The 21,037-nt window shown below is 31.6% G+C and overlaps 2 protein-coding genes across 3 annotated transcripts; one reads left to right on the forward strand and one right to left on the reverse strand.

Moving 5' to 3' along the window:
- Window positions 1-881: 881 nt before the first annotated feature.
- LOC8286891 (serine hydroxymethyltransferase 4) lies at window positions 882-3,765 on the reverse strand. Its single transcript, XM_002522760.4, has 4 exons — window positions 2,988-3,765; window positions 1,877-2,267; window positions 1,681-1,782; window positions 882-1,423 (listed from the first exon to the last, which is right to left on the reverse strand). Exons 1-4 carry the CDS (start codon window positions 3,663-3,665, stop codon window positions 1,179-1,181), a joined length of 1,416 nt encoding a protein of 471 aa, XP_002522806.1. The 5' UTR covers window positions 3,666-3,765; the 3' UTR covers window positions 882-1,178.
- Window positions 3,766-12,136: 8,371 nt separating this feature from the next.
- Window positions 12,137-14,505, forward strand: LOC8286890 (adenosylhomocysteinase). 2 transcript variants are annotated; one of them, XR_007217282.1, is made up of 3 exons: window positions 12,137-12,943; window positions 13,443-14,323; window positions 14,358-14,505. XR_007217282.1 is itself a non-coding variant. In XM_002522759.4 (2 exons), exons 1-2 carry the CDS (start codon window positions 12,233-12,235, stop codon window positions 14,187-14,189), a joined length of 1,458 nt encoding a protein of 485 aa, XP_002522805.1. In that variant the 5' UTR covers window positions 12,137-12,232; the 3' UTR covers window positions 14,190-14,505. The 2 variants fall into 2 exon arrangements, 1 of the variants encoding a protein (XP_002522805.1); XM_002522759.4 differs by having other exon boundaries at window positions 13,443-14,505.
- Window positions 14,506-21,037: the final 6,532 nt, after the last annotated feature.

Raw genomic sequence — 21,037 nt, forward strand, 5'->3', positions numbered from 1 at the left:
CATAAGGTCAAGGTGGATCATATGCATTGTAGCCTTTATAATTATTAAGGAGAGTTGCATCAACGTAGATCTTCCGTTGTCTCACTTGCTTGGTGAGTGCTTGCTGGTAAATACTGTTTGCATTTTATCTCTTTGCTGCTTAAAATTATAATTAATATTCTTAACAGTCAATATAAAACTCAGAATTTTAAGTAGAGAGAACTATACATTATTAATATTTTCTGTTGTTTAAAATAATTTCACTGGCCCCCGCCTTCAAATTCTTTTTTTTTTTTTTTTAAAAAGAAAAACATCGACATTTTCTTTTATGTTTTTGCCTTTTGTTTTACTGATATGTAGGACTCATAGTTGTTTTGGGTTATGATTTTACAACCGATTCTGGAAAGAGGAGAAGAAAAATAGAAAGGATAAGTTTTGACTCCTTTGAAAAATTGGCAATATAGTCGATAAAAGATTAAAAAGGAATGACCGACACTGGTAAAATATTGTTCTGAACATTGGAGTCATACTTGTATGTAAAGGAACTGATTAGTACTTGTGCTTCTTTTTCTTTGGTTTCTTTTGGAACTATACCAGAATGTTACAAGATTTAAAATCCAGGCGCATCTGAATTATTAAACTGTACGAACCACAACTTACTTGATGAACCTTTTAACCCTGACCCCTATTTTGGATTTAGACAAGTGAAAATATGGCCGACTAGATAAGCCTTGCAGATCTATCCTATTCCTATATGAGGATGTCTCTGTTGTACCTTCTCTGTTGGGATGATAGCGAATGATTTGTTTACCCAATCCCAACTACTTCAATATATGGGTACAACTCCAAGTTGCACAGATAATTATGAAAAAGCATAAAGATTCACAATAAAAAGAGAGAGAGACGAGAAAAAAGGCTGTAACTCATTACTTTATTGGTTGAGGAATGAGGCGCATAATCAACACAGTATATGAAACAGGTAATACATAATCAAGCTATTGAGAGGATGGAAACATCCTGCCCCAATAACAAAACATGAGAGGACCAACATAAGCTTCAAATGTAATGAAAAATTGATAGCTATCCTACAAGACCAAAATCAAAAACACCAGCAAAAGATGGAAGCCCTTTTCTCTTTCCAGTAGAGCTGCTGAAGTAAATTTTCAGCAATGAAAATGCTAAGTAAGAAGTGTTTACACCTAATCCTTGTATTTCATTTCAGACATGAGGAAACCAGGCATGTCGAAGGAGCTCGAAAACTTCTCTACGTCAGCCTTGAGAGCCTCAATGTCCTTGTTATTCACCAGACCCTTGTTGAAGTCCTTCAAGAGCTTCCCATGTTCCTTCTGGATGCTCAAAGTGAGGGACACAGCACGGTGGAGGAATTCTCCAATCTTCTCAAAATCCTTCTCAACCAAACCTCTGGAGGTCATGGCAGGGGTACCTACAAATAGAAAAAATCCAATCAGATATCTACACCCAACTATGACATTGTTCTGATAACTATCATTTTTGGAACCAAGTAGCAACTAAAATGATGTAATTTTAACTTATACTAGGTTGCTGCGTTTTTGGCAAAAGTCAAGCAGAGCAACTTCTATAATCCAATTAAACTCTTATGATCCTTAACTTCATAACTTTTAACTAAGTGGTTAAACTGTAGACATCAGATCAATTTTTCGTAGCAGTTGATTATCATACCAATTCTCACTCCTCCAGGAGCCAAAGCACTGCTATCACCAAACACAGCATTCTTGTTTACAGTGATGTTGCAAAGATCACATAGCTTTTCAACCTTGTTGCCTGCAATAAACATATCAAAGACTCAGATATTTACGAAGAAACAAATGTGCACGGCCAGTAAGTCCCTCAACCCAAGAAAATTCGACATTTTTACCAGTCAATCCAAGAGGACGAAGATCCCAAAGGACAAGGTGGTTCTCAGTTCCTCCAGTGACCAGCTTGTATCCCTGGCCCATCAAGTATTTTCCGAGGGCAACTGCATTAGCCTTGACTTGTTTGGCATAAGCCTTGAACCCAGGGGTCATGGATTGTTTCAACGCAACAGCCAGAGCACCAATCTGGTGATTGTGAGGTCCACCCTGAAGCGAGGGGAAAACTGAGAAGTTGATCTTGTCTTCAAAGTCGTAAACTGCATCCTCTGGCTGGCCCTTCTTGGGTGGTTTAGGTCCCTTTCTGTAGAAGATCATACCAGCCCTAGGGCCCCTCAAGCTTTTGTGGGTGGTGGTAGTAACAATATCACAGAATTCAAAGGGGTTGGCAGCTTCCTAAAGACAAGCAGAACATTCCAAATTTAGATCAAATTGAGATCTCGAAAAAAATCTCAATATTGCACCAGACTCACAATCAAATTATGGTCTGCACACGTAGGAAAATGCAAGTTTATTCACTGTAGCGTCCGATCTAAAGCATCATTTCATTAAAAAACTTTTTATTAATTAGCACGGGACAAGTCTATTTTTATGCCATTCTCATAACCAGATCTTAACATTATATGTGCACAAGATAAGAACATAAGCTATATCTTAAAATTATATGTGCACAAGATAAGAACATAAGCTATCTTAAGGCAATAAATCCAATTAGGTAATGACTAGTCTCCACAATCCCATTATTTAATAGAATTCATTTCTAGCTCCATACTCCCTAAGCTAAAGCCACACTGGAAGGTCCACACAACAAAAAAAAAAAGTCATTTAGAAGAAGGGAGGAACTTACCTAATAGAACCAAATCTAACCCAGATCTCTATTCCATTTATCAAAAATACCAAAAATATAATGAAGTAAAATCACACTTTATACAATCTACTTAAAGTATAGAGCCCAGATCTATAATGAAGCCAGATTACAGAAAACCAAGATCCAATCTTCCACGACATACCCACCTCTAAGAAAACCCAGATCAGATCCACTAAAACAAATCAATCAATCAAATCAAACTAAGAAAAAGGGGGAAATAGAAAAGAAAAAAAAAAACTTTGCAGTACCTGAGCAGCAACTAGACCACTAATATGAGCCATATCACAAAGCAAGAGGGCACCGCACTTGTCAGCAACAGACCTGAACTTGGCATAATCCCAGTCCCTTGGGTAAGCACTGCCACCACAAATAATCAATCTTGGTCTGAAGTCCAAAGCTTTCTCCTCCAATTTCTCATAATCAATATACCCAGTTTGTGAGTTAACCTTATAAGGCAAACTCTCGAAATAAATTGAGGTAGCAGATATCTTTTTACCACCAGAAGTATAATACCCATGTGTCAAATGCCCACCTGATGGCAGATCCAAACCCATAATCCTATCATGGGGCTGAAGCACCGCAGTGTAGGCGGCGAAATTGGCCGGAGAACCGGAGTAAGGCTGCACATTGACACCCCATTTGGTTGGCTCTAAATGGAAGGCTTGGAGGGCGCGGGAGCGACACAGGTTTTCGATCTCGTCGATGTACTCATTGCCTCCATAATAGCGGTTTCCGGGCATTCCTTCGGAGTATTTGTTGGTGAGGGCACTGCCTAATGCCTCGATGACGGCGAAGGAGGTGAAGTTCTCGGAGGCGATGAGCTCGATCCCGGTGCATTGTCGGCGCTTCTCCTTCTCGATCAAGTCATGGATTTCTGGGTCTACTGTTTGCAGGGGAGTATTGCCCCAAACATTTACTGGATCCATTTGTTGTTTGTTGAGAAGAGAAGCAGAGGAAGAGAGACAGAGAGGTGTTTGAAGAGGTGCAAGAGAGGCTAATGTTTGCAAGAACGAAGAGGAATCTGAATGGTGTTTTATAAGGGAGATTGTTATGATTAGAATATTACGTTTATGGCCTCTTTTGTTTCTCTTTTTTCTTTTTTCTTTTTCTAATATTTTGGTGGAGGTAGGTAAAAGTTTTTCTTCTCTTTTTTCCTTTTTTAAGAAAATGAAATTTCACCTCAAAAAAAATGATATGAATTTATTGATTTTAATTGCATTTATTAGATTTTCATTTGTTGATTAAAAATTATAAACTACATCGATAAATATATTTTTAAAAAATCTAAATTTTAAGAAAGTTTTATATCATTTTTAAATATATGTAAAAATATAATTTGTTTTAAATTCATTTGATATATATGAGCATATTATCAAATTATATATATTCCATTTACAAGTTAGGTTAAATAAAAACTATATATTCAAATAGTCTAATGGAACTAAAACAAATTTGAGTCTATGCACACGTTCAATTCAAATTTAGTTTGACCTATAGTCTAGATATGTTGATATATAATTTATTAATTTTTTTGATTAAATTAAATAAATGATCGATACAAAGAAATATATAATATAATAAAAATTTATGACATAATAAATTTATAACAATCTAATTTTATGACAATTTTTACGAAAAACTAATTATAAAAAGCTTGAGAGAGAATCTAATCTTATTCTATTTCCATTTATAGCTACTAAATATATTTTAGTAAGTTGAGTCGTTAGAGTGAGAAGTTTAAAATAGAGTAAATAACTTTGGTATAATTTGCCTGTGGAAACACTTTGGTTTCTAATTGAATTGTTCTTTAAAAATTCAAAAATTACATGTCCAAGAAATTGGGAAAAACATGGGTTAGAGCAAAATTTAGCTACTCAATAATAAAGGTAAATGCATCTTTGGTAGGGAGAAAGCCACTTGATGATTTGAAGAATGTTTAACATATATACTCTTTTAGCCAACCTCCAATCTATGAAGAAAGAAAAAAAAAGTAAATAAAACCTTAGAAAGAGACATGCCTCTTTTGGACCATCCACATCACCAATATATATAATATCATTTTGATTTTTTAAATAAGACTGAATCTGGTGTGCCACTATGTCCTTATGGAAGTTGGTGAGTCTTTATTTTTTTTTACTTTTTTTATTATTATTATGTTAGAGAGAGGGGAGTTGGTGACTGTTAGCAAAATTTGGTGTAGAAAAAATCAAAAATAAAAATAAAAAGTCTTCCTCAGTTTTTATATTACTATTATAACTCAATTTTGGAGGAAAAAAAGTTAAGATTTGAAGTTGGTGGGTGGATTTGTGGGTTGCTGGAGGGTCATTTTAGTCAATTGCAATGCACCAACTGGGCTTTCTGATGTGGACACTTTCCTTCCCTTACTTTGCTTTGCATATTTGTGCTCCAGTGTGAGATCCATTCTTTCAACATTGAGGCTGATATTTTCTCTTCTCTATCTTTTTAATTACACTCAAAACTTCAATTTTTATTTTTTACCATTTTCACTAATATTAATTAAAAAATTATTAATTAAAAATTAATAAAAGATTACCATGATATAATATATTATGTTGCATAATTTTATTTATTTTCTAATTCTCTTATACCCACATATATTATGCACATTATTTTCATTGTTATAAAACTAAATCCAAAACCCATGACAAGAAAAGGAAGAAACATTTGGGGGGTTGGTGTATGCTTTTGAATTAGAAATACTAAAACTAATTGATAATTGACTACTCTTTTTGGGAAAATACCTTATTTCCTCACCAACCCTCCCAACTAGGATACAAAGTTTTGGACTTAGGGTATAAGTTAATTTTTCAAATTCAACTTCTACTCATTTATAATTTTATTTAAAAAAAAAAATCATTGGCTTGGCAATTGGCATACCTAAAACTTTACCTTTTTATCAAGTTGCTATTTTATTTTTTTAAGTAAGCATTACTTGAATTAGTTATTTAATAAAACAAGACATAATAATATTTGCTTGGGTTGGGGATCACTTAGTGCTAAGACTTTGATAGAGAGAAGCCACCATTTATAAGTAGCCATAGTGGACTAAAATTGCTAAAGCTAAACTTTGTCTTGTCTATACCTTACCTAATTCTTTTGTTCTCTTTTAGTCAAAAAGCTTACCCCTTAATAACAAATGATATAAAATCATTGAAATTTACCCAAAAAGAAAATATAAATAATTAAAATTTTAGACTACCACTTAGGATAATTTGAAAAATTGAGATGCATTTTCTTTTATCAACAAATATTTTTATTTTTTGTTAAGGTTCATCATATATAGGCATGTCTTGGCACACTCACATAATTCTAAAAATATGTAAATATTTGGTGATGAATATTCTAAAACTCCAAGTATACCCACTTCACTTCACACCCTTATTAAAAAAAATGGATAGAATCTCCCAAATAAAAGGGGCCAAAATACGAATCACCTACCACACTTGTATTTATTATATATTTTTTCCTTTTGAAGTTGACTATTATGGTTTTATTTTTTTTGACAAACGAAAATTAAAAAAAAAAAAAAGGAGTAAGCATGTTTTCTAAGCATTCATCCTTCAATAATTAAAATCAATTTCTTTGATCTTATTAAATTCAGCTTATTTTTTATATTTATTTAATTAAATAAAAAACATTTATTTTGAAGAAATCTTCTTATGATGTTACACTAAATTTATTTATTTTTTCAATTTAAAATCTAAATTTAATTAGTAATTTGGTAGTTGCAATAAATGGAAAGTGACTTTGGTCGAACATGATCCGGATCTATGACCGACTTTTTTTATATTAATTATTTTATATTTACAAAAACATAAGAGAATAATAAATAATAATTAATAATATATTTTCCTAAAATTTAGTGCCATGAAATTAAAACGACAAGAAACGGCGACGTTAAGCATAGCATCTTTCCCCTGTTCTATGCAACAATTGGCGCAGAGCTGCGGTGGTTCTTGCCATTTGCATCAATGGGTTAAAAATAATAATAAAATAAAACTGCACTCTTGAGAGTGCTGAAATAATAATCCTTGTATAAAAAGAAATTGACAATTATTTATTAGCACACTAAAATTACTAAAAATAAATTATAAAATTAACTCAAGAATTTAAAAATTTAACTAGATTATGTATTTTATTTTAAAGTTAAAAAATAAAAAACAATTATTGAATTTATTTAATGATGACAAATTGTATAATATTTCTTTTCATAAAGAAATTTTCAATTTTCAAATATATATATGAATTCTTATTCACTTTAAGTGATTATATTATGTATATATTTAATTAAGACGGATTAATCCAAAATTTTAGTTGAATATTTATATATTAATATGAGATTTTACAAATTTTAGATTTTAGATTTTTTTGTGTACTCAAAATTAGAAATTGTTTTATAATTATTACGTTTTAAATAGCTTATTTTCTATTAATTAATATTAAATTTTTTTATTAGTCGTTGAGACATAACATCTTAATTAATATAACTAATTTAATTCAACTTAATATTATTCTCAATTTAAATAAATTGAAAACAAGTGGTATTACTCTAATTCAACTAATATTTTATTACTTGAAAAATATAAATATAAATAATAATAGAATCTAATCATTTTATTATTTAACTTTACAAAGAGTCAATATTACCAAAATAAAGAAAAATATAAAGTCTCAATATTAATAAAAAAAAAGATAGTCTCTATCTCATTAAATAAAAGTGAAAAGAAATATTAGAGAAAACATAAGTATTATCTTGTGTTACATACACTTAACCAATCACCATTAGCAAAATGATTTAAATTTCATAGAAGTAAAAGTATAAGGACTAAAGAAGAATAAAATAAAAACACAGGGGTCAACATGGCTTATTCCTAAAAGATTAGAAAAAATAAAATAAAATCTTGAAATTCGTACTTTATTTCGACGGTGATCGTGCAGTCCTCAATCTGCCCACTGCACATGATAATATTCCCGTGCCGCTGCATCCTGGTAGGACCGTTTCCGATAAAAGTACGACATGAAGTGGGACCACACATGATTATTCATTTTTATTTTGACGACTTTATAATTTTAAATAAAAATTGAGATAAATGTAATTTTCTTTTTAATATTAATAATTATTTTGGTAGTGACTCAGATCACCGACACCGTGATTTCATAAAAGACTGAAGGGAAGTGTATTTATAGTAATTGATGGGTCCCACAATTATGGTTAGTCAGTAGATCCCACCAGTTTGGGGAGTGTCTTCAATAATTCACCCTTGTTTCCAATTGTTTGCGTTTGGCCACCCAATAAGAAATAAGAAAAAAGAAAAAGCTTTTTAATATAATATTTTATTTAATTCTTTAGTGTCGGATTTACATAAAAAAAGAATGAAATGACCCATTTTTTGAAAATTTATTTAAGGAAAATATAAAAATTAATATATCCTTTAGAAGCATGTTTAAATTACCGCTATTTTATAAATAAAAAAAGAAATAATTTACACAAATATAATGTATAGTTGATGTTTGTATAAATCAATGAATCTAATTTAAAATCCAATTAGATTTGCTTAATACTATTTGATTTGTCTTCTTTAGTACTCACAAGTGCACGAACCGTTTCTATAGTAAGAATAAGTTCACAACGAGATTGATCTCTCAAAAAACTGGCCACTTACTGTAAAAATTAATTATCAATACAAAACAATAAAAGTAAATTTAAACATTCTAAATCAGTATGTTGAAAAGATAATACGTATAAAGTAAAGTAACCAAACAATAATTAAATATGCAATACAAATGCAAATGCTTATGATCTAAAACTATATGCTAAAAATAGTATTTAGTCTAGCCATTTACTTAGTAATCTCTTTGTTTTACTTTAAGTTTAGATCTAATGAATGAGACGGTGATATGTTTTTTTTTCTAAATCGCTCAAGCTAATGATGCAACCTCGATTTTTTATGCTAACATAGATTAAAGTAAAAATGATGTTTCTAATATTTTTAACCTAAATATGTTCGTAACAATTACTATTACTAAATTAATATGATGGTTAACTAACAATAATAACTGAAACTAATAAAGATAAAAGGTAAAAAAATCATTCATTAAATAAATAAATAACAAGGTTCATACAAAAGTTAAAAGACTAAACTAAACACTTATGAAAACTAGCATGACATATTTAACCCAATAATTATGGTATTAAATAGAAAGACAAAAAATAATAAAGTAAAAACTCCCTCTAGATCAAGGATTTTTTCAAGTAGGAAGAAAATTGGTCATCAATCTCCACTTCTTGAAAAGTTCATTGAATTCTAAAAGAACAATGGAAACTAAAACTAAATGTTTATAAAGAACTGTAAAGAATTATGGAGAGAATAATTGCGGCAGGTGTAGAGAATATGTAGGAGAAAACTCTCCTCCTAGAGTTAGATTTTTGCAGAGATATATATAGAGAAGAGTCTTTCTCTATATAAATCTTCCTAGAGATAAGTATACTATTATAAATCTATATAATATATAAGACTTTAAGTATTTTTATCTCCATCAAATACTATCCAATAAATAGCTCTTAATATAAATCCTAATAATTATATAAAATGACTAAAATATCCCTTGAATCTTGTAATTAGCAGTCCATGCATTTTAATCTTAGATCTTGACACGAACATGTCCAATTAAGCTTATTTTACCTCCATATTTTCTCTTTTTTTTGCTAATATTTCTGAAAATAGACAATTAACCTTAAGCGGGGTAAAATCATATATTTTTACTATTTTATATATATAAATATATCATTAAAACTCTAAAATAACTTAAATATCTATACATAATTTACACAGATGAATATTTCAAAATACCGATTACACTAAATAATTCTAAAATAAATTAAAATCGAATGAATATAATTTTTTAAAATCTCTGAAATGTGGTCATAATGGAGTAAAGTGGAGCTATTTTTGTAGACAATGAAATCAAGTTATTTGGACGTATGTGATCAAACCTAAAGCATATGCGTTATTTGTGTAATATAATGTATAATAGTTCTAAAACGTGCAAAAAAATAATATTGAGTGAGGGAGGCAGACGTGATAGGTATCATAACGGATGGCAAAATTATTATTTGAGCTGTGACAAAAATATACAGTTATAGAATTGGCTGCTTTTGGGAAGTGGAAGCATAGTGCCTCATCATCATCTCCTTCTTCTTCAAGAAAGAATGCATCAATGGCGATTCATGTAAATCAACTTACTTCTCATTTCTCTTTTGTTTGAAGGAGGACTTTAGATCCTATTTCTGAAGGAGATGAAACAAAATCTTGTTTTTGAGGGTACTTTGGGTCTTCTGCTGCTGCTGCTGCTCGTGGGATTTTCTTTTTCTAATCTATTATTCATTATTAGTTTGATAAAGTATTATTTCTAGAATTTTCTATTATAGTTATTTAATAATTAAATTTGACATTTTAATTAAAATGTGAAAAGATTTATTATTTCATTTATAGGGTATTGGGTGCTTCTAGTGAATTTCAAATTTAAATTAAAAATATTTGTCTTTTTTGCTATATTCTTTTTAATTTTTGAGATGCATGTAAGCATATTATGAACATTGACAATTATTACATTAAAACTAAGAATTTGCGAGCACTTGCAGAAACTTTGAGTAAAGTTTTGTGTACAATTATGATAATTGAGAAATTGAGCTTGAATTTCTATTAGAGCTTTTATGTGTTGTTATATAATTGTAAAGTAAGAATACCAAATCAAAAAAGAAAAAAAGACTAACGAGGGTGTTTGGTTGATTATTTAATATACTCAATCACTTGTTCATTATATCAAATTCTATTTTAGAGTTTTTTTTTATAAGTTGGTAATTAATTTAATTTAATTTTTTATTTTTTAGACATTATTGCTTTTATTAAAAAACTTATTAATAATAACTTATTTTAAATTAATTTCATATAATTAGATTTTTATAATTTATAACAAATAATTATTATTTTAAAATTATTTTTATAGATATTTCTAATAATAAATAAAATTGAGCTAAAAAATTAATTATAATAATATTATAGCGAATGAACAAAATCTACATAAGCTTGTTGGACTACCCGAGGCCAGTCCTACTTTTTCTTTTCTTCTTTAATTTAAAGACTTTTCTTCTTTAAAAGAAGATTTATTGAAATGATGTTTATTTTGAAATTAGATTTTATATCAAAAATAGAATAATTAAATCAAAAGATCTCTAAATTTATTATTTTAATATTCAAGAACAAAATCATATATCAAATATATATTTAAATACTGTAACTCTATTCAGGTAATCACTTTAATAATAATTTTCTTAGATTACTTGCACCACTTCCTCATTTGATGTTACATAAATAGTAGAGAGATTACCATGTCCATGACCCCCTAACTTGGATATTAGCATTTTATCAGTTATATTTTTTAATTTACTCTTGGTTATTTTTAGATAGGAATAATTATTTTTTTCTTATGTTATTTATTAATTTTAATAAATAAATATTAATATTTTTTGAAATGGTCTATTATTAAAAGATCTTAGAATACTCTTTTTATAGAAGTAATTTATTTATAGGAGCATCCAATATTTTTTTATAGGAGTTTAATGATAGATGTTGGGTTCTCTTTTTATAAAAAGATATAAAAAATAAATATAATATTTAAATATTTGAGTTTATTAAAAGACATCTATAAAAATAATATGAGTGGATCGTCAAACGAAATACTCTTTATATATAATTGCAATATATTATTTTTTTTATATATATATTTTTAGACGTTTGATATATAATTTTATTTTTTATATTTAATATATTTATTAACCATTATTAATAAACTATCTTTATTTTTCTAAAAAATATTAAAATTAATAAGTTCAAGATCCATAATCTAGACATAAGCGATTCACATAAATACATCTCATTCATCCCAATTACTAAAAGTCGAATAGTATCTTATTAAAAATCATCATTTGGGTAGCATCTAAATTGTAAATGAAATTCTAGACCTCCCAAATTAACCCAAAAAAGGAAAATAGAAGAAGAAAAGGATAGATTTAAGGTAGCCAAGTGTTCAAGTTAATCAATAAATAGATAACTACTAAACTGGCAGTTTAGCGGCACTAAGTGAAAAAAGAAAAGAAAAAAACGGTGAATCAATCAGAAACCCAAAATAACGGCTCTGATAATCTCTCAGGAGTTACCTTTACTTTTACCCACAAAAGGCTTTTAACAGCAATCAGAATGCGTCTCCTACGCAAACGATTTTCAACATTTTACCAGATCCACCAACCGAGTTTCAATCTAAGATCTGAGCCGTCCATTTTGCATCTCTAACCTATTTATACACCCTCATCTCTACCTTAATTCCTCGCCTCAAACCCCCCCTCTCTCTACGAAAAACCCTTAAACCTCGTTTTTAGAGAGAGAACGTAAATCGAAAGACATTACAGTACATAATGGCTTTGTTGGTGGAGAAAACAACCAGCGGCCGTGAGTACAAGGTCAAAGACATGTCTCAGGCCGACTTCGGTCGGCTCGAGATCGAGCTTGCCGAAGTTGAAATGCCCGGTTTAATGGCTTGCCGGACCGAGTTCGGCCCATCCCAGCCATTCAAAGGAGCCAAAATCACCGGTTCCCTCCACATGACAATCCAGACCGCAGTTCTCATCGAAACCCTTACAGCTCTAGGCGCAGAAGTGCGTTGGTGCTCATGCAACATCTTCAGCACCCAAGACCACGCCGCTGCTGCCATAGCACGCGACTCAGCGGCCGTGTTCGCCTGGAAAGGAGAGACTTTGCAGGAGTACTGGTGGTGCACTGAGCGCGCCCTTGACTGGGGCCCAGGCGGTGGCCCAGATCTGATCGTTGACGACGGTGGGGATGCCACTCTGTTGATTCACGAAGGTGTTAAGGCTGAGGAGATTTATGAGAAGACCGGTCAGGTTCCTGACCCGACTTCTACTGATAATGCGGAGTTTCAGATTGTGTTGACTATAATCAGAGATGGGCTAAAGACAGATCCTAAAAAGTACCACAAAATGAAGGAAAGATTGGTGGGTGTATCTGAGGAGACAACTACCGGTGTTAAGAGATTGTATCAGATGCAAGCTAATGGGACTTTGTTGTTCCCTGCTATCAATGTTAACGACTCTGTTACTAAGAGCAAGGTAAAGTTCTTTTTATTTTTCTTAATTTTCTTTTTAATAGATCTGGGTTTTCATTGTTTAGATCTGCTATTAATTCTGATTAGTGTTTACTGATTTGGTTTCGGATCTGATATCTTGTCACTAGTCTATCGCTAGTGATTTTAATCATGTGAAAAAAGCTGGTGTTTTGAATCACTTGTATTTGAAAAAATGGCTTTAACTACTAGCTTTGCTTACTGTGTTCTACTGTGAATTTAATCTCATCTTTTTTTAAGCAACTGCTTTGCTTTTACTATTATCTGTTAGATCTCACTTAAACTGTTTGACCCATTAAAAGTAGTTGCCCAATGTTTTCATCTTTAAGAGTTGATTAAGTGAAAGAAAATGCAGCAACTGGATATATATATATATATATATATATATATATATATATATATATAGGGAAAATGTACTTATGACTATATGTGGTTCGTGTTTTTTTTTAATGCTATTTTGTAATCATTATCTTGTATGTTTGCAGTTTGACAACTTGTATGGATGCCGCCACTCCCTCCCTGATGGTTTAATGAGGGCTACTGATGTCATGATTGCCGGCAAGGTTTCTGTTGTCTGTGGTTATGGTGATGTTGGCAAGGGCTGTGCTGCTGCCTTGAAGCAAGCTGGATCTCGTGTGATCGTGACTGAGATTGACCCAATCTGTGCCCTTCAGGCTCTTATGGAGGGCTACCAAGTCTTGCCTCTGGAAGATGTTGTCTCCGAAGCTGATATCTTTGTCACCACCACAGGTAACAAGGACATCGTCATGGTCGATCACATGAGGAAGATGAAGAACAATGCCATTGTCTGCAACATTGGTCACTTTGACAATGAAATTGATATGCACGGTCTTGAGACCTTCCCTGGTGTGAAGAGGATCACCATCAAGCCCCAAACTGATAGGTGGGTCTTCCCTGATACCAACTCAGGCATCATTGTCTTGGCTGAGGGGCGTCTCATGAATTTGGGTTGTGCCACTGGTCACCCAAGTTTCGTGATGTCTTGCTCTTTCACCAACCAGGTCATTGCACAGCTCGAGTTGTGGAGGGAAAAGGCAACTGGCAAATATGAAAAGAAGGTCTACGTCTTGCCTAAGCATCTTGATGAGAAGGTTGCTGCTCTTCATCTTGGAAAGCTTGGAGCCAAGCTCACCAAGCTCTCCAAGGACCAGGCTGACTACATCAGCGTGCCAGTTGAGGGTCCTTACAAGCCTGCTCACTACAGGTACTGAGGTGGAAGAGAAGCTTGAGAAAAAACTACATAATGGACGGCTTGATTGTTTTCTTTTTATTTTACATTTTGATGATGATTTGTGGTAGAATATTAGGCTTTTGATTTTTGTAGGATTTTGTGTTTTGGTGGGGAGGAGAGAGTGAATTGGAAGGAAAGAAATCGATTGGTCTCTGTTGAAGACCAAATCGGATTGAATAAAGTTAAGGAATGGAAGGTTGTGTTGGATGTGTACTATAGCTGCTGCCATTTCATTTCTGGTGCAGTTGTTTATCATTTTATTCACCATAAAACAAAGCAAAAAAAAATTATTATTACCTATCGTTTTTCTTTTGCGTTTGCCTTGATGGATGGCTATTACTTGTCAGCAAATTACCTTAAAACAGTTAAGCCATCTTTAATGTAAAAAGTAGGTCTGGTGTGCATATCTCTGAAAACCTTATTGAATTGGAATTTTGGTGACTTGACAAGTTGTAGTTATGGCAAAGGATAAAAATGGAGCGAGCCTCTTTCTTTGCTTTTGTTTTTGCTGTGCCCGAGTGGGTCGTTGGCCCTTCATGGAATTGAGCCTAATCTAGGATTGGTGGTTGGTGGTAATGATGATTGATAATTATTTATTTATTTATTTTTATGAAAAAGATAAAGAGTCTGGTGAACAAAGAAGTGGGAGTGGGGGGATATTATTGGTGGGATTATATTCAACAAACTGGGTTGTGGTCTCGTGGTTGGTGCTAGCGTAGACCCATCTGTCTATCTTTTGTTGAGTATTATTATAATGATGGAATTTTCTTGAGAACCACATAAAAATTTTCATAATTAATCATCATCTGATATTTTCTCTAATAAACACACGAGTGAAAAGTATCTTATGGCCATGGTCCAGACAAAACAACGGACAGTGGAAGTGGTTGAAAAGGGTAAATTTTTGGACAGACAGACAAGAAACAAGTGGCAATGGTGGGTAGTTTTTAGTAGGTAGTAAGAAAAGCATCATCTCATTGAGATTTCTAACGATCCACTTAGCTGAGTCAACATGATTGAATACTCAAAAGGGCATAAACTTTGGTATTTTTCTATCCTGTCTGAGATGATCTAAGAGAGCCATTGATGCTGGTTAAGTTTTTATTATTCAGCACACAAAGACAGGCTTCAAAGATAGGGCTTCAAAGGTATCCGTGAGCCTGCCCTTGCATAAATATGATTTGGTTTAAATTGCAGGGCAATGAGAATAAATCATTGCTGTAAAAAAAGGTCCATAAAGGTGGGACCTTGGACCACCAAATTTTAGTAACCCTTGAAATATGATCAGGGATGGGAATTGGTTAATAATATATAGGAAAAAACGTTTTTCCTTTTCCCTGAAAGTTTACGGCATACTTGTCTTTTTGGACCGGGCGGGTCAGGTTGGAATCGAACTCGGGCTTAGGTGAAAAAAGATGCTACGTCCAAAAAACTGAGAACTGTGACTGCAGCTTGAGAAATGCTAGCTAATCTAACTCCTAAAATTATTGTCTGCACCAAATAGTTATCAGGGCAGTGATTGTTTGATTTCCTCAGGCACTTAAGTCTTATTAAAGGCCCAAGAAACCAATTCTCAACTTCGGAATGCCGGTGAATTGGGCTATGCTAAACTTCAGAAACACCTGTGTAGTTTTGAGGGATTATCATGATCAATCTTAAGCTTCCCTGGCAAAAACATTTTAAAAACAAATGTAATAACCTCAAATAATTCCTCTTAGCCATGATGGATTGATCTTGGTCTTGATCCCACTAGCATGTACAACCTGAAACGAGCCAATGCAGAATCACCAGAAACTCGAAATAAACCTGCACAGGACTTGGACCAGTTCTTTTATCACCATACATAGTTGCATAAGCAAACTGAAAGAAATTTACAACTGGGAGATTTTGAAGCAAGTAGCTATCCATTTAGGATCTTCAAGTGATGTGGGTTTTCCGATTGGTCTTGCAGTGAAACTGATATCTTCAATTACTCTAACTGCATTAATAGACCTTTCTCAGTCATACACTTGAAGAGCACAGCCTGAAAAGAGATACAGCACAGCGGTCGATGCTCCATAGCCAGCGGAATGACAGATGCTTAGAAGCTAGATTATTGCAGAAGTCGTACTCCCAGAACAAGTTAAAGCTAAAGCGATGCTTTAGATAGGAATATATAGCGAAAGAAATCATATCTTCTACCGAAACATTCACTGAAGAGTCGGAATCCTTTTGAAAGAAGTTATTCAGGAACAGAAGGAATGTTTTCTATTCAGAAACAAGTCTAAACAAATTAATCACTACAAGTATCAGTATAAAGTAATTAATCATTTCCGATCTTCAACTTTTAATTATTTTAACTTAATTTTATAATCTAGATAGAATCTATTTATAGATTATTATATCAGAAGTGAAACTAAATGCATAATCACCATCTCAGGAAGCTATGCAAAAAAAAAAAAAAAGTTTCACCATCTCAGGACTGTTAGTTCACACTCATTTTGTCATATCACATTTTATTCTATCACCAAATCAGATTGGATAAAGGCTATGTGGCACCTTATCCACCATCAGATCATAGATAAATATCCTCTAGGAGACTATGCTGAATTGCTCATGAACTGCCTAAGAGAACTAGTGCAAGAACATTAGTGTTCTATGCAATTTATGAAACTAAAGAGTGAGAAGAAAGAAGAGGATCTTTAACAAGTAACAGAACTGTAGATGGATGAGTGACTTGACAAGCAAAAAGGAAATCATCAACTGACAGGAAAAAGAATTATGCATTAGATGTTAAATCATGATTCCCTGTCAAGGTCTTGAGTTTCTTCTGTTCCTAGACAATCAGGGATGTTACTGCACGTACCACAGAAGGAAGATTTGGGAAAGGAAATCTGTGATGGAGCTGCTGGTGCTGATGTGCTACTACAGCAGAAATATAACTTTGAAAAATGAACATCTCAAATTTGTCAAATATCACATAGAAGAGTGGAGGGCAAAATCATCTCTCTCAACTCACAGTGACAGTCACAGCATGTCCAAATAATTTCCCCTTTTGTGCTGCAATCTTTTCCTCTTTATTGCATATACATTTTCTACTTTCCTGGATATCTTTTGAAATAAGAAGGTAAAACCTATGCATGATTCTTCAAGTTCTAAACTCCATCTAGCAATGAGGGGATTATGTCAAGAGAAAAGGAAAAGTTGCTTTTGATTTGATGATCTGGTTAGAGAAAGAGAGGGACTTTGTTCGTAACCATTTCAAGAATGAAGCTTTTGCTTTGCAGAAGAAAAAAGGAAAGAAATCTGACATTGTTATAAAAGGATACACCGAAAGAAAATACAACCAACTATGTCTAGCACCAAATAGAAAAGAAAGATCAGAAACCTTAACTCTTCCATAAAAGAATGCTTAAAATTGAAAGGAATTCCAAACTCAAGGTTCCCCCGAGAAGCAACTATTATTTATTTAAGTAATCTGAAAAAGAAACCCCAGATCTCCCCAAAAATTAAGCTTATATATTGATAATATAGCAAATCAAGGCAAGGTTCTTGAATTTACAAATAAAACCAAGAAAACCCAAATTAAGACACCAAATCAAGAAACTGTAATAGCAAATGACCAAATTTCGACAAGATTATGTCAAATTTAACTAATTTATTCTCAATCGTTAGTGCCCTCTACACCTTGTAATCATTTCACAACCTCTACTGTAAGGATTAGCCTCTCCAGCATGACAATCATAGTAAGATGCACCTGGTTTGTCACATGGAACCATATCCCTCTTCAATGTCTCATAACTTATGTACTTCTTTTGCATCACAAGAACTCTCCTGCTGATCTCTGACTCCATTTCCGGCTCTTCAAAGCAGTCTCCAATTTTCTTGGTGCAAACCCTCCTCATGATTGCATCAACCTCAGTGTTCTTGAAGCCTGAAACTGAAACCCCATTGCAAATTGTGAAAAGGGTATGGAGTAAAAGGAATGCTAGAAGACAAAATGTAGGTCTGAGCATATTTCTTCTTCGGCTGCTATTCTTTAAGTTGTTCTGTGTCTTGTGTTCTTCTTGAGAAAACTTGGGGAAGTGAAGTGGGATATTTGGTGGTTGAGAAGGTCATAGATGGGACAACACAATACAGTATGTGCATACAGTTTTCTAATAGTCGGTGAAAGTGTGAACTTTGTCTGTTTACCACTAAAGAATTACTTGGCACTTTTATTATCTTTAGGTGCAAAACAGATTACTGCACTCTGAAATCAATGATCATTAGCTACATAAATAAATACAGTGATCTCTCCTGCATTCAATAGTAAAAGAAAACAAGCTTATATCATTTAAGGGTACAAAATGGATCCAAAACTTTGTTTGATAATTTTACTTTTGAGGGGCAGCTCAGTGATAGTAAGTTCTGTGTCTGTTGACAGACATGTACCGAGTGCTAGTGTCGGTTCTTATGGTCCCTATCCACTAATTAGTTTTTTTTTTTTTTTTGAAACTTACCCTTTTAGGTATTATGATGAAAAAGTGTTTTTCTAAAATTTAATTTTTGTTTCATATTTAATTCTTTGAATTTTCAGAATTATTTTTGTGAAAAACAGTTAAATTGGTTTTTCTGTTAAAAAAATAATTTATGAAAGATTAATATATAAAATTAAAAAATTTAAATTTATTTTTTTCAACACTCGCCGGTAATTCAAAACACGCATTTGATAATCAGACACGTTAAATAGAATTCTTTGTTAAAAGAAAAAGATGAAATTAGCCTTGAATTGTGAAGATCAGCAATGAACTCAATTAGTGAGTAGATGTTACCAAATGAGTTGAAATAACTATGTATATATATTTTGGAAATTTGTATAACCACATCAGACAATTTTGAACCATAAATTCAGAGCAACTTATGTAAGGAGGTTGAAGAGAGGAGGATCCAAATTAAATAAATAAAACATTGGGGAAATAAATGAGGCAGAGGGTGAGAGTAGAGTGAATTTCTCAAATAAATGGGGAAGACATTGGGCATATGTGGGTATTTCTGATTAAATGAGAGGGACCGACCCACCATTATCATGGAAACTTGTTCTGTAGTAATCCATGGACATGCTTTGTGCCCTTTTTGCTCGTGGGTTTCAGCTTTAACTTTGTTTTCTTTTTAATTTATGAAAAGACTCGGCGGATTTATTTAATACTAAAATACTCTTACTATTCAAATTAGATTTAAAATCGTAATATTTTAATCATCTTAAAATATCAATAAACTTTTATTAGAAACTAAAATACATATATAATATAAAAATAACATCATTTGGAGTTAAATGAAACTATTTATGTTAAGAGTTTTGGTTATAAAATTTGAGGGTCACTTTGTTTCTATTGCTTCCAATTACCAAATAGGCTCCAATTTTGTCCAAAAATTTTGGGGAACAAAACCTACAAATGTCCCACAAATCTTTTCGTGATAAAAACAATCAAACCTAGTGCAATAGTAATATTGGCATGTGATGAGAAATATTGGTACATGTTAAAGTGTCATAAGCTATAATCATGGTGTTTTATCATATTATATATCATGTTGTCCTTCTTTCTTGAATAATTACTATTTACCCTATATAATTTTTTATATTATGCTAATTATCTGCTGACACTTAAAATATATATATTTTTATTTTTTTTATTTTACAATTTTATATTAAAAATTCATTTCGTTAAAATTTCTATTAAAAAATCGTTAATTAAATTTGGTTTTATACTATTTATTCTCTAATTTTTTGTGCAATATATAAATTGTCCCCTATATTTTATTTATTATACTAAAATCTTCTTGTATTTTATAAGTTAATGTAAATAAGAATATAAATTAATAAAAAAATATAATTTGATCTCCAAATTTCTTCTTGTATTTTATAGCTCTAATGCCTTGGAATCATACTAGCAATGGTTGTTGATACTAGTATGCCTCCTTTTGCTACTAAAAACTTAATTTGATGTAAATTTATTTAAACTGAACCAAATTAAAATTATAAAAAGTTGATTTGTTAATATATATGAGCTAATTCATAAACTAAAATTAGATATAAAATAATTTATGAAAATTATATAGAATTGTACTTAAACTTATTTATTAAAATGAAGTTATAAAGTTAGTTAAATATATTATAATCTTTATATCAAATATTTTATTTTTAATTAATTGATGTGTAATAATGAAGCTTTTCCAAGTTCATATAAACTTGTGGATCGTAAAAATATCAATGGATTTTAAAACTAAAATAAATATCTTTTTTATCATATAATCTTTTTTAAAATATTATTTTTAAAATATACGGTGCTGTTATTTTTCAGTTATTTTATTAAAAACAACAGAAAAAATTAAAATCATAATTTAAAAAAAAGTAAAAAACTGTATTTTGAATTTTTTAACACAGTAAAAATAAAAAATTTCGTAAATTAAAAAATAAAAAAGTATGGGTATCTTTAATATTTTTTTAAATAAATAAAGTTAAAAATAGAGCCATTTAACCAAAATAAAGTAAAGTGTGCCACTTTAATGCATTTAAACGAATATAATTTGATGAAATAAAATAAAATAAAGAGATACACACACTTGTAAAATTGATCCGCCATTGGTTGGTGTGTTTTGTTGGTAAAATTGATATTTGATGTAAAACTTGCAATTGAAGCATCGGTTGGGTGTAATTATTTGGGGAAGCCTTTCGGGTTGGCCTTTTTGTTTTAAATTGCAAGATTTCTTTCTTTTTTGTTTTTTTTATTGGTCGTTGTTGTTTGTCTGTCTCTAATCAGATCTAATTTTGGTGGTCTCTCTCTACACTTTTTTGTTTGGTGAAAAAAC

The sequence above is a fragment of the Ricinus communis genome, chromosome 9, assembly GCF_019578655.1.
Source record: "Ricinus communis isolate WT05 ecotype wild-type chromosome 9, ASM1957865v1, whole genome shotgun sequence".
NCBI classification, from domain to species: domain Eukaryota; kingdom Viridiplantae; phylum Streptophyta; class Magnoliopsida; order Malpighiales; family Euphorbiaceae; genus Ricinus; species Ricinus communis.

Coding starts and splice junctions, on each gene's coding strand:
- LOC8286891 (XM_002522760.4), bottom strand. CDS start 3,665: ATGGATCCAGTAAATGTTTGGGGCAATACTCCCCTGCAAACAGTAGAC. Junction 2,268..2,987: donor GTGGTCTAGTTGCTGCTCAG/GTACTGCAAAGT, acceptor GCTTGTCTTTAG/GAAGCTGCCAACCCCTTTGA. Junction 1,783..1,876: donor TCGTCCTCTTGGATTGACTG/GTAAAAATGTCG, acceptor TGTTTATTGCAG/GCAACAAGGTTGAAAAGCTA.
- LOC8286890 (XM_002522759.4), top strand. CDS start 12,233: ATGGCTTTGTTGGTGGAGAAAACAACCAGCGGCCGTGAGTACAAGGTC. Junction 12,944..13,442: donor ACTCTGTTACTAAGAGCAAG/GTAAAGTTCTTT, acceptor GTATGTTTGCAG/TTTGACAACTTGTATGGATG.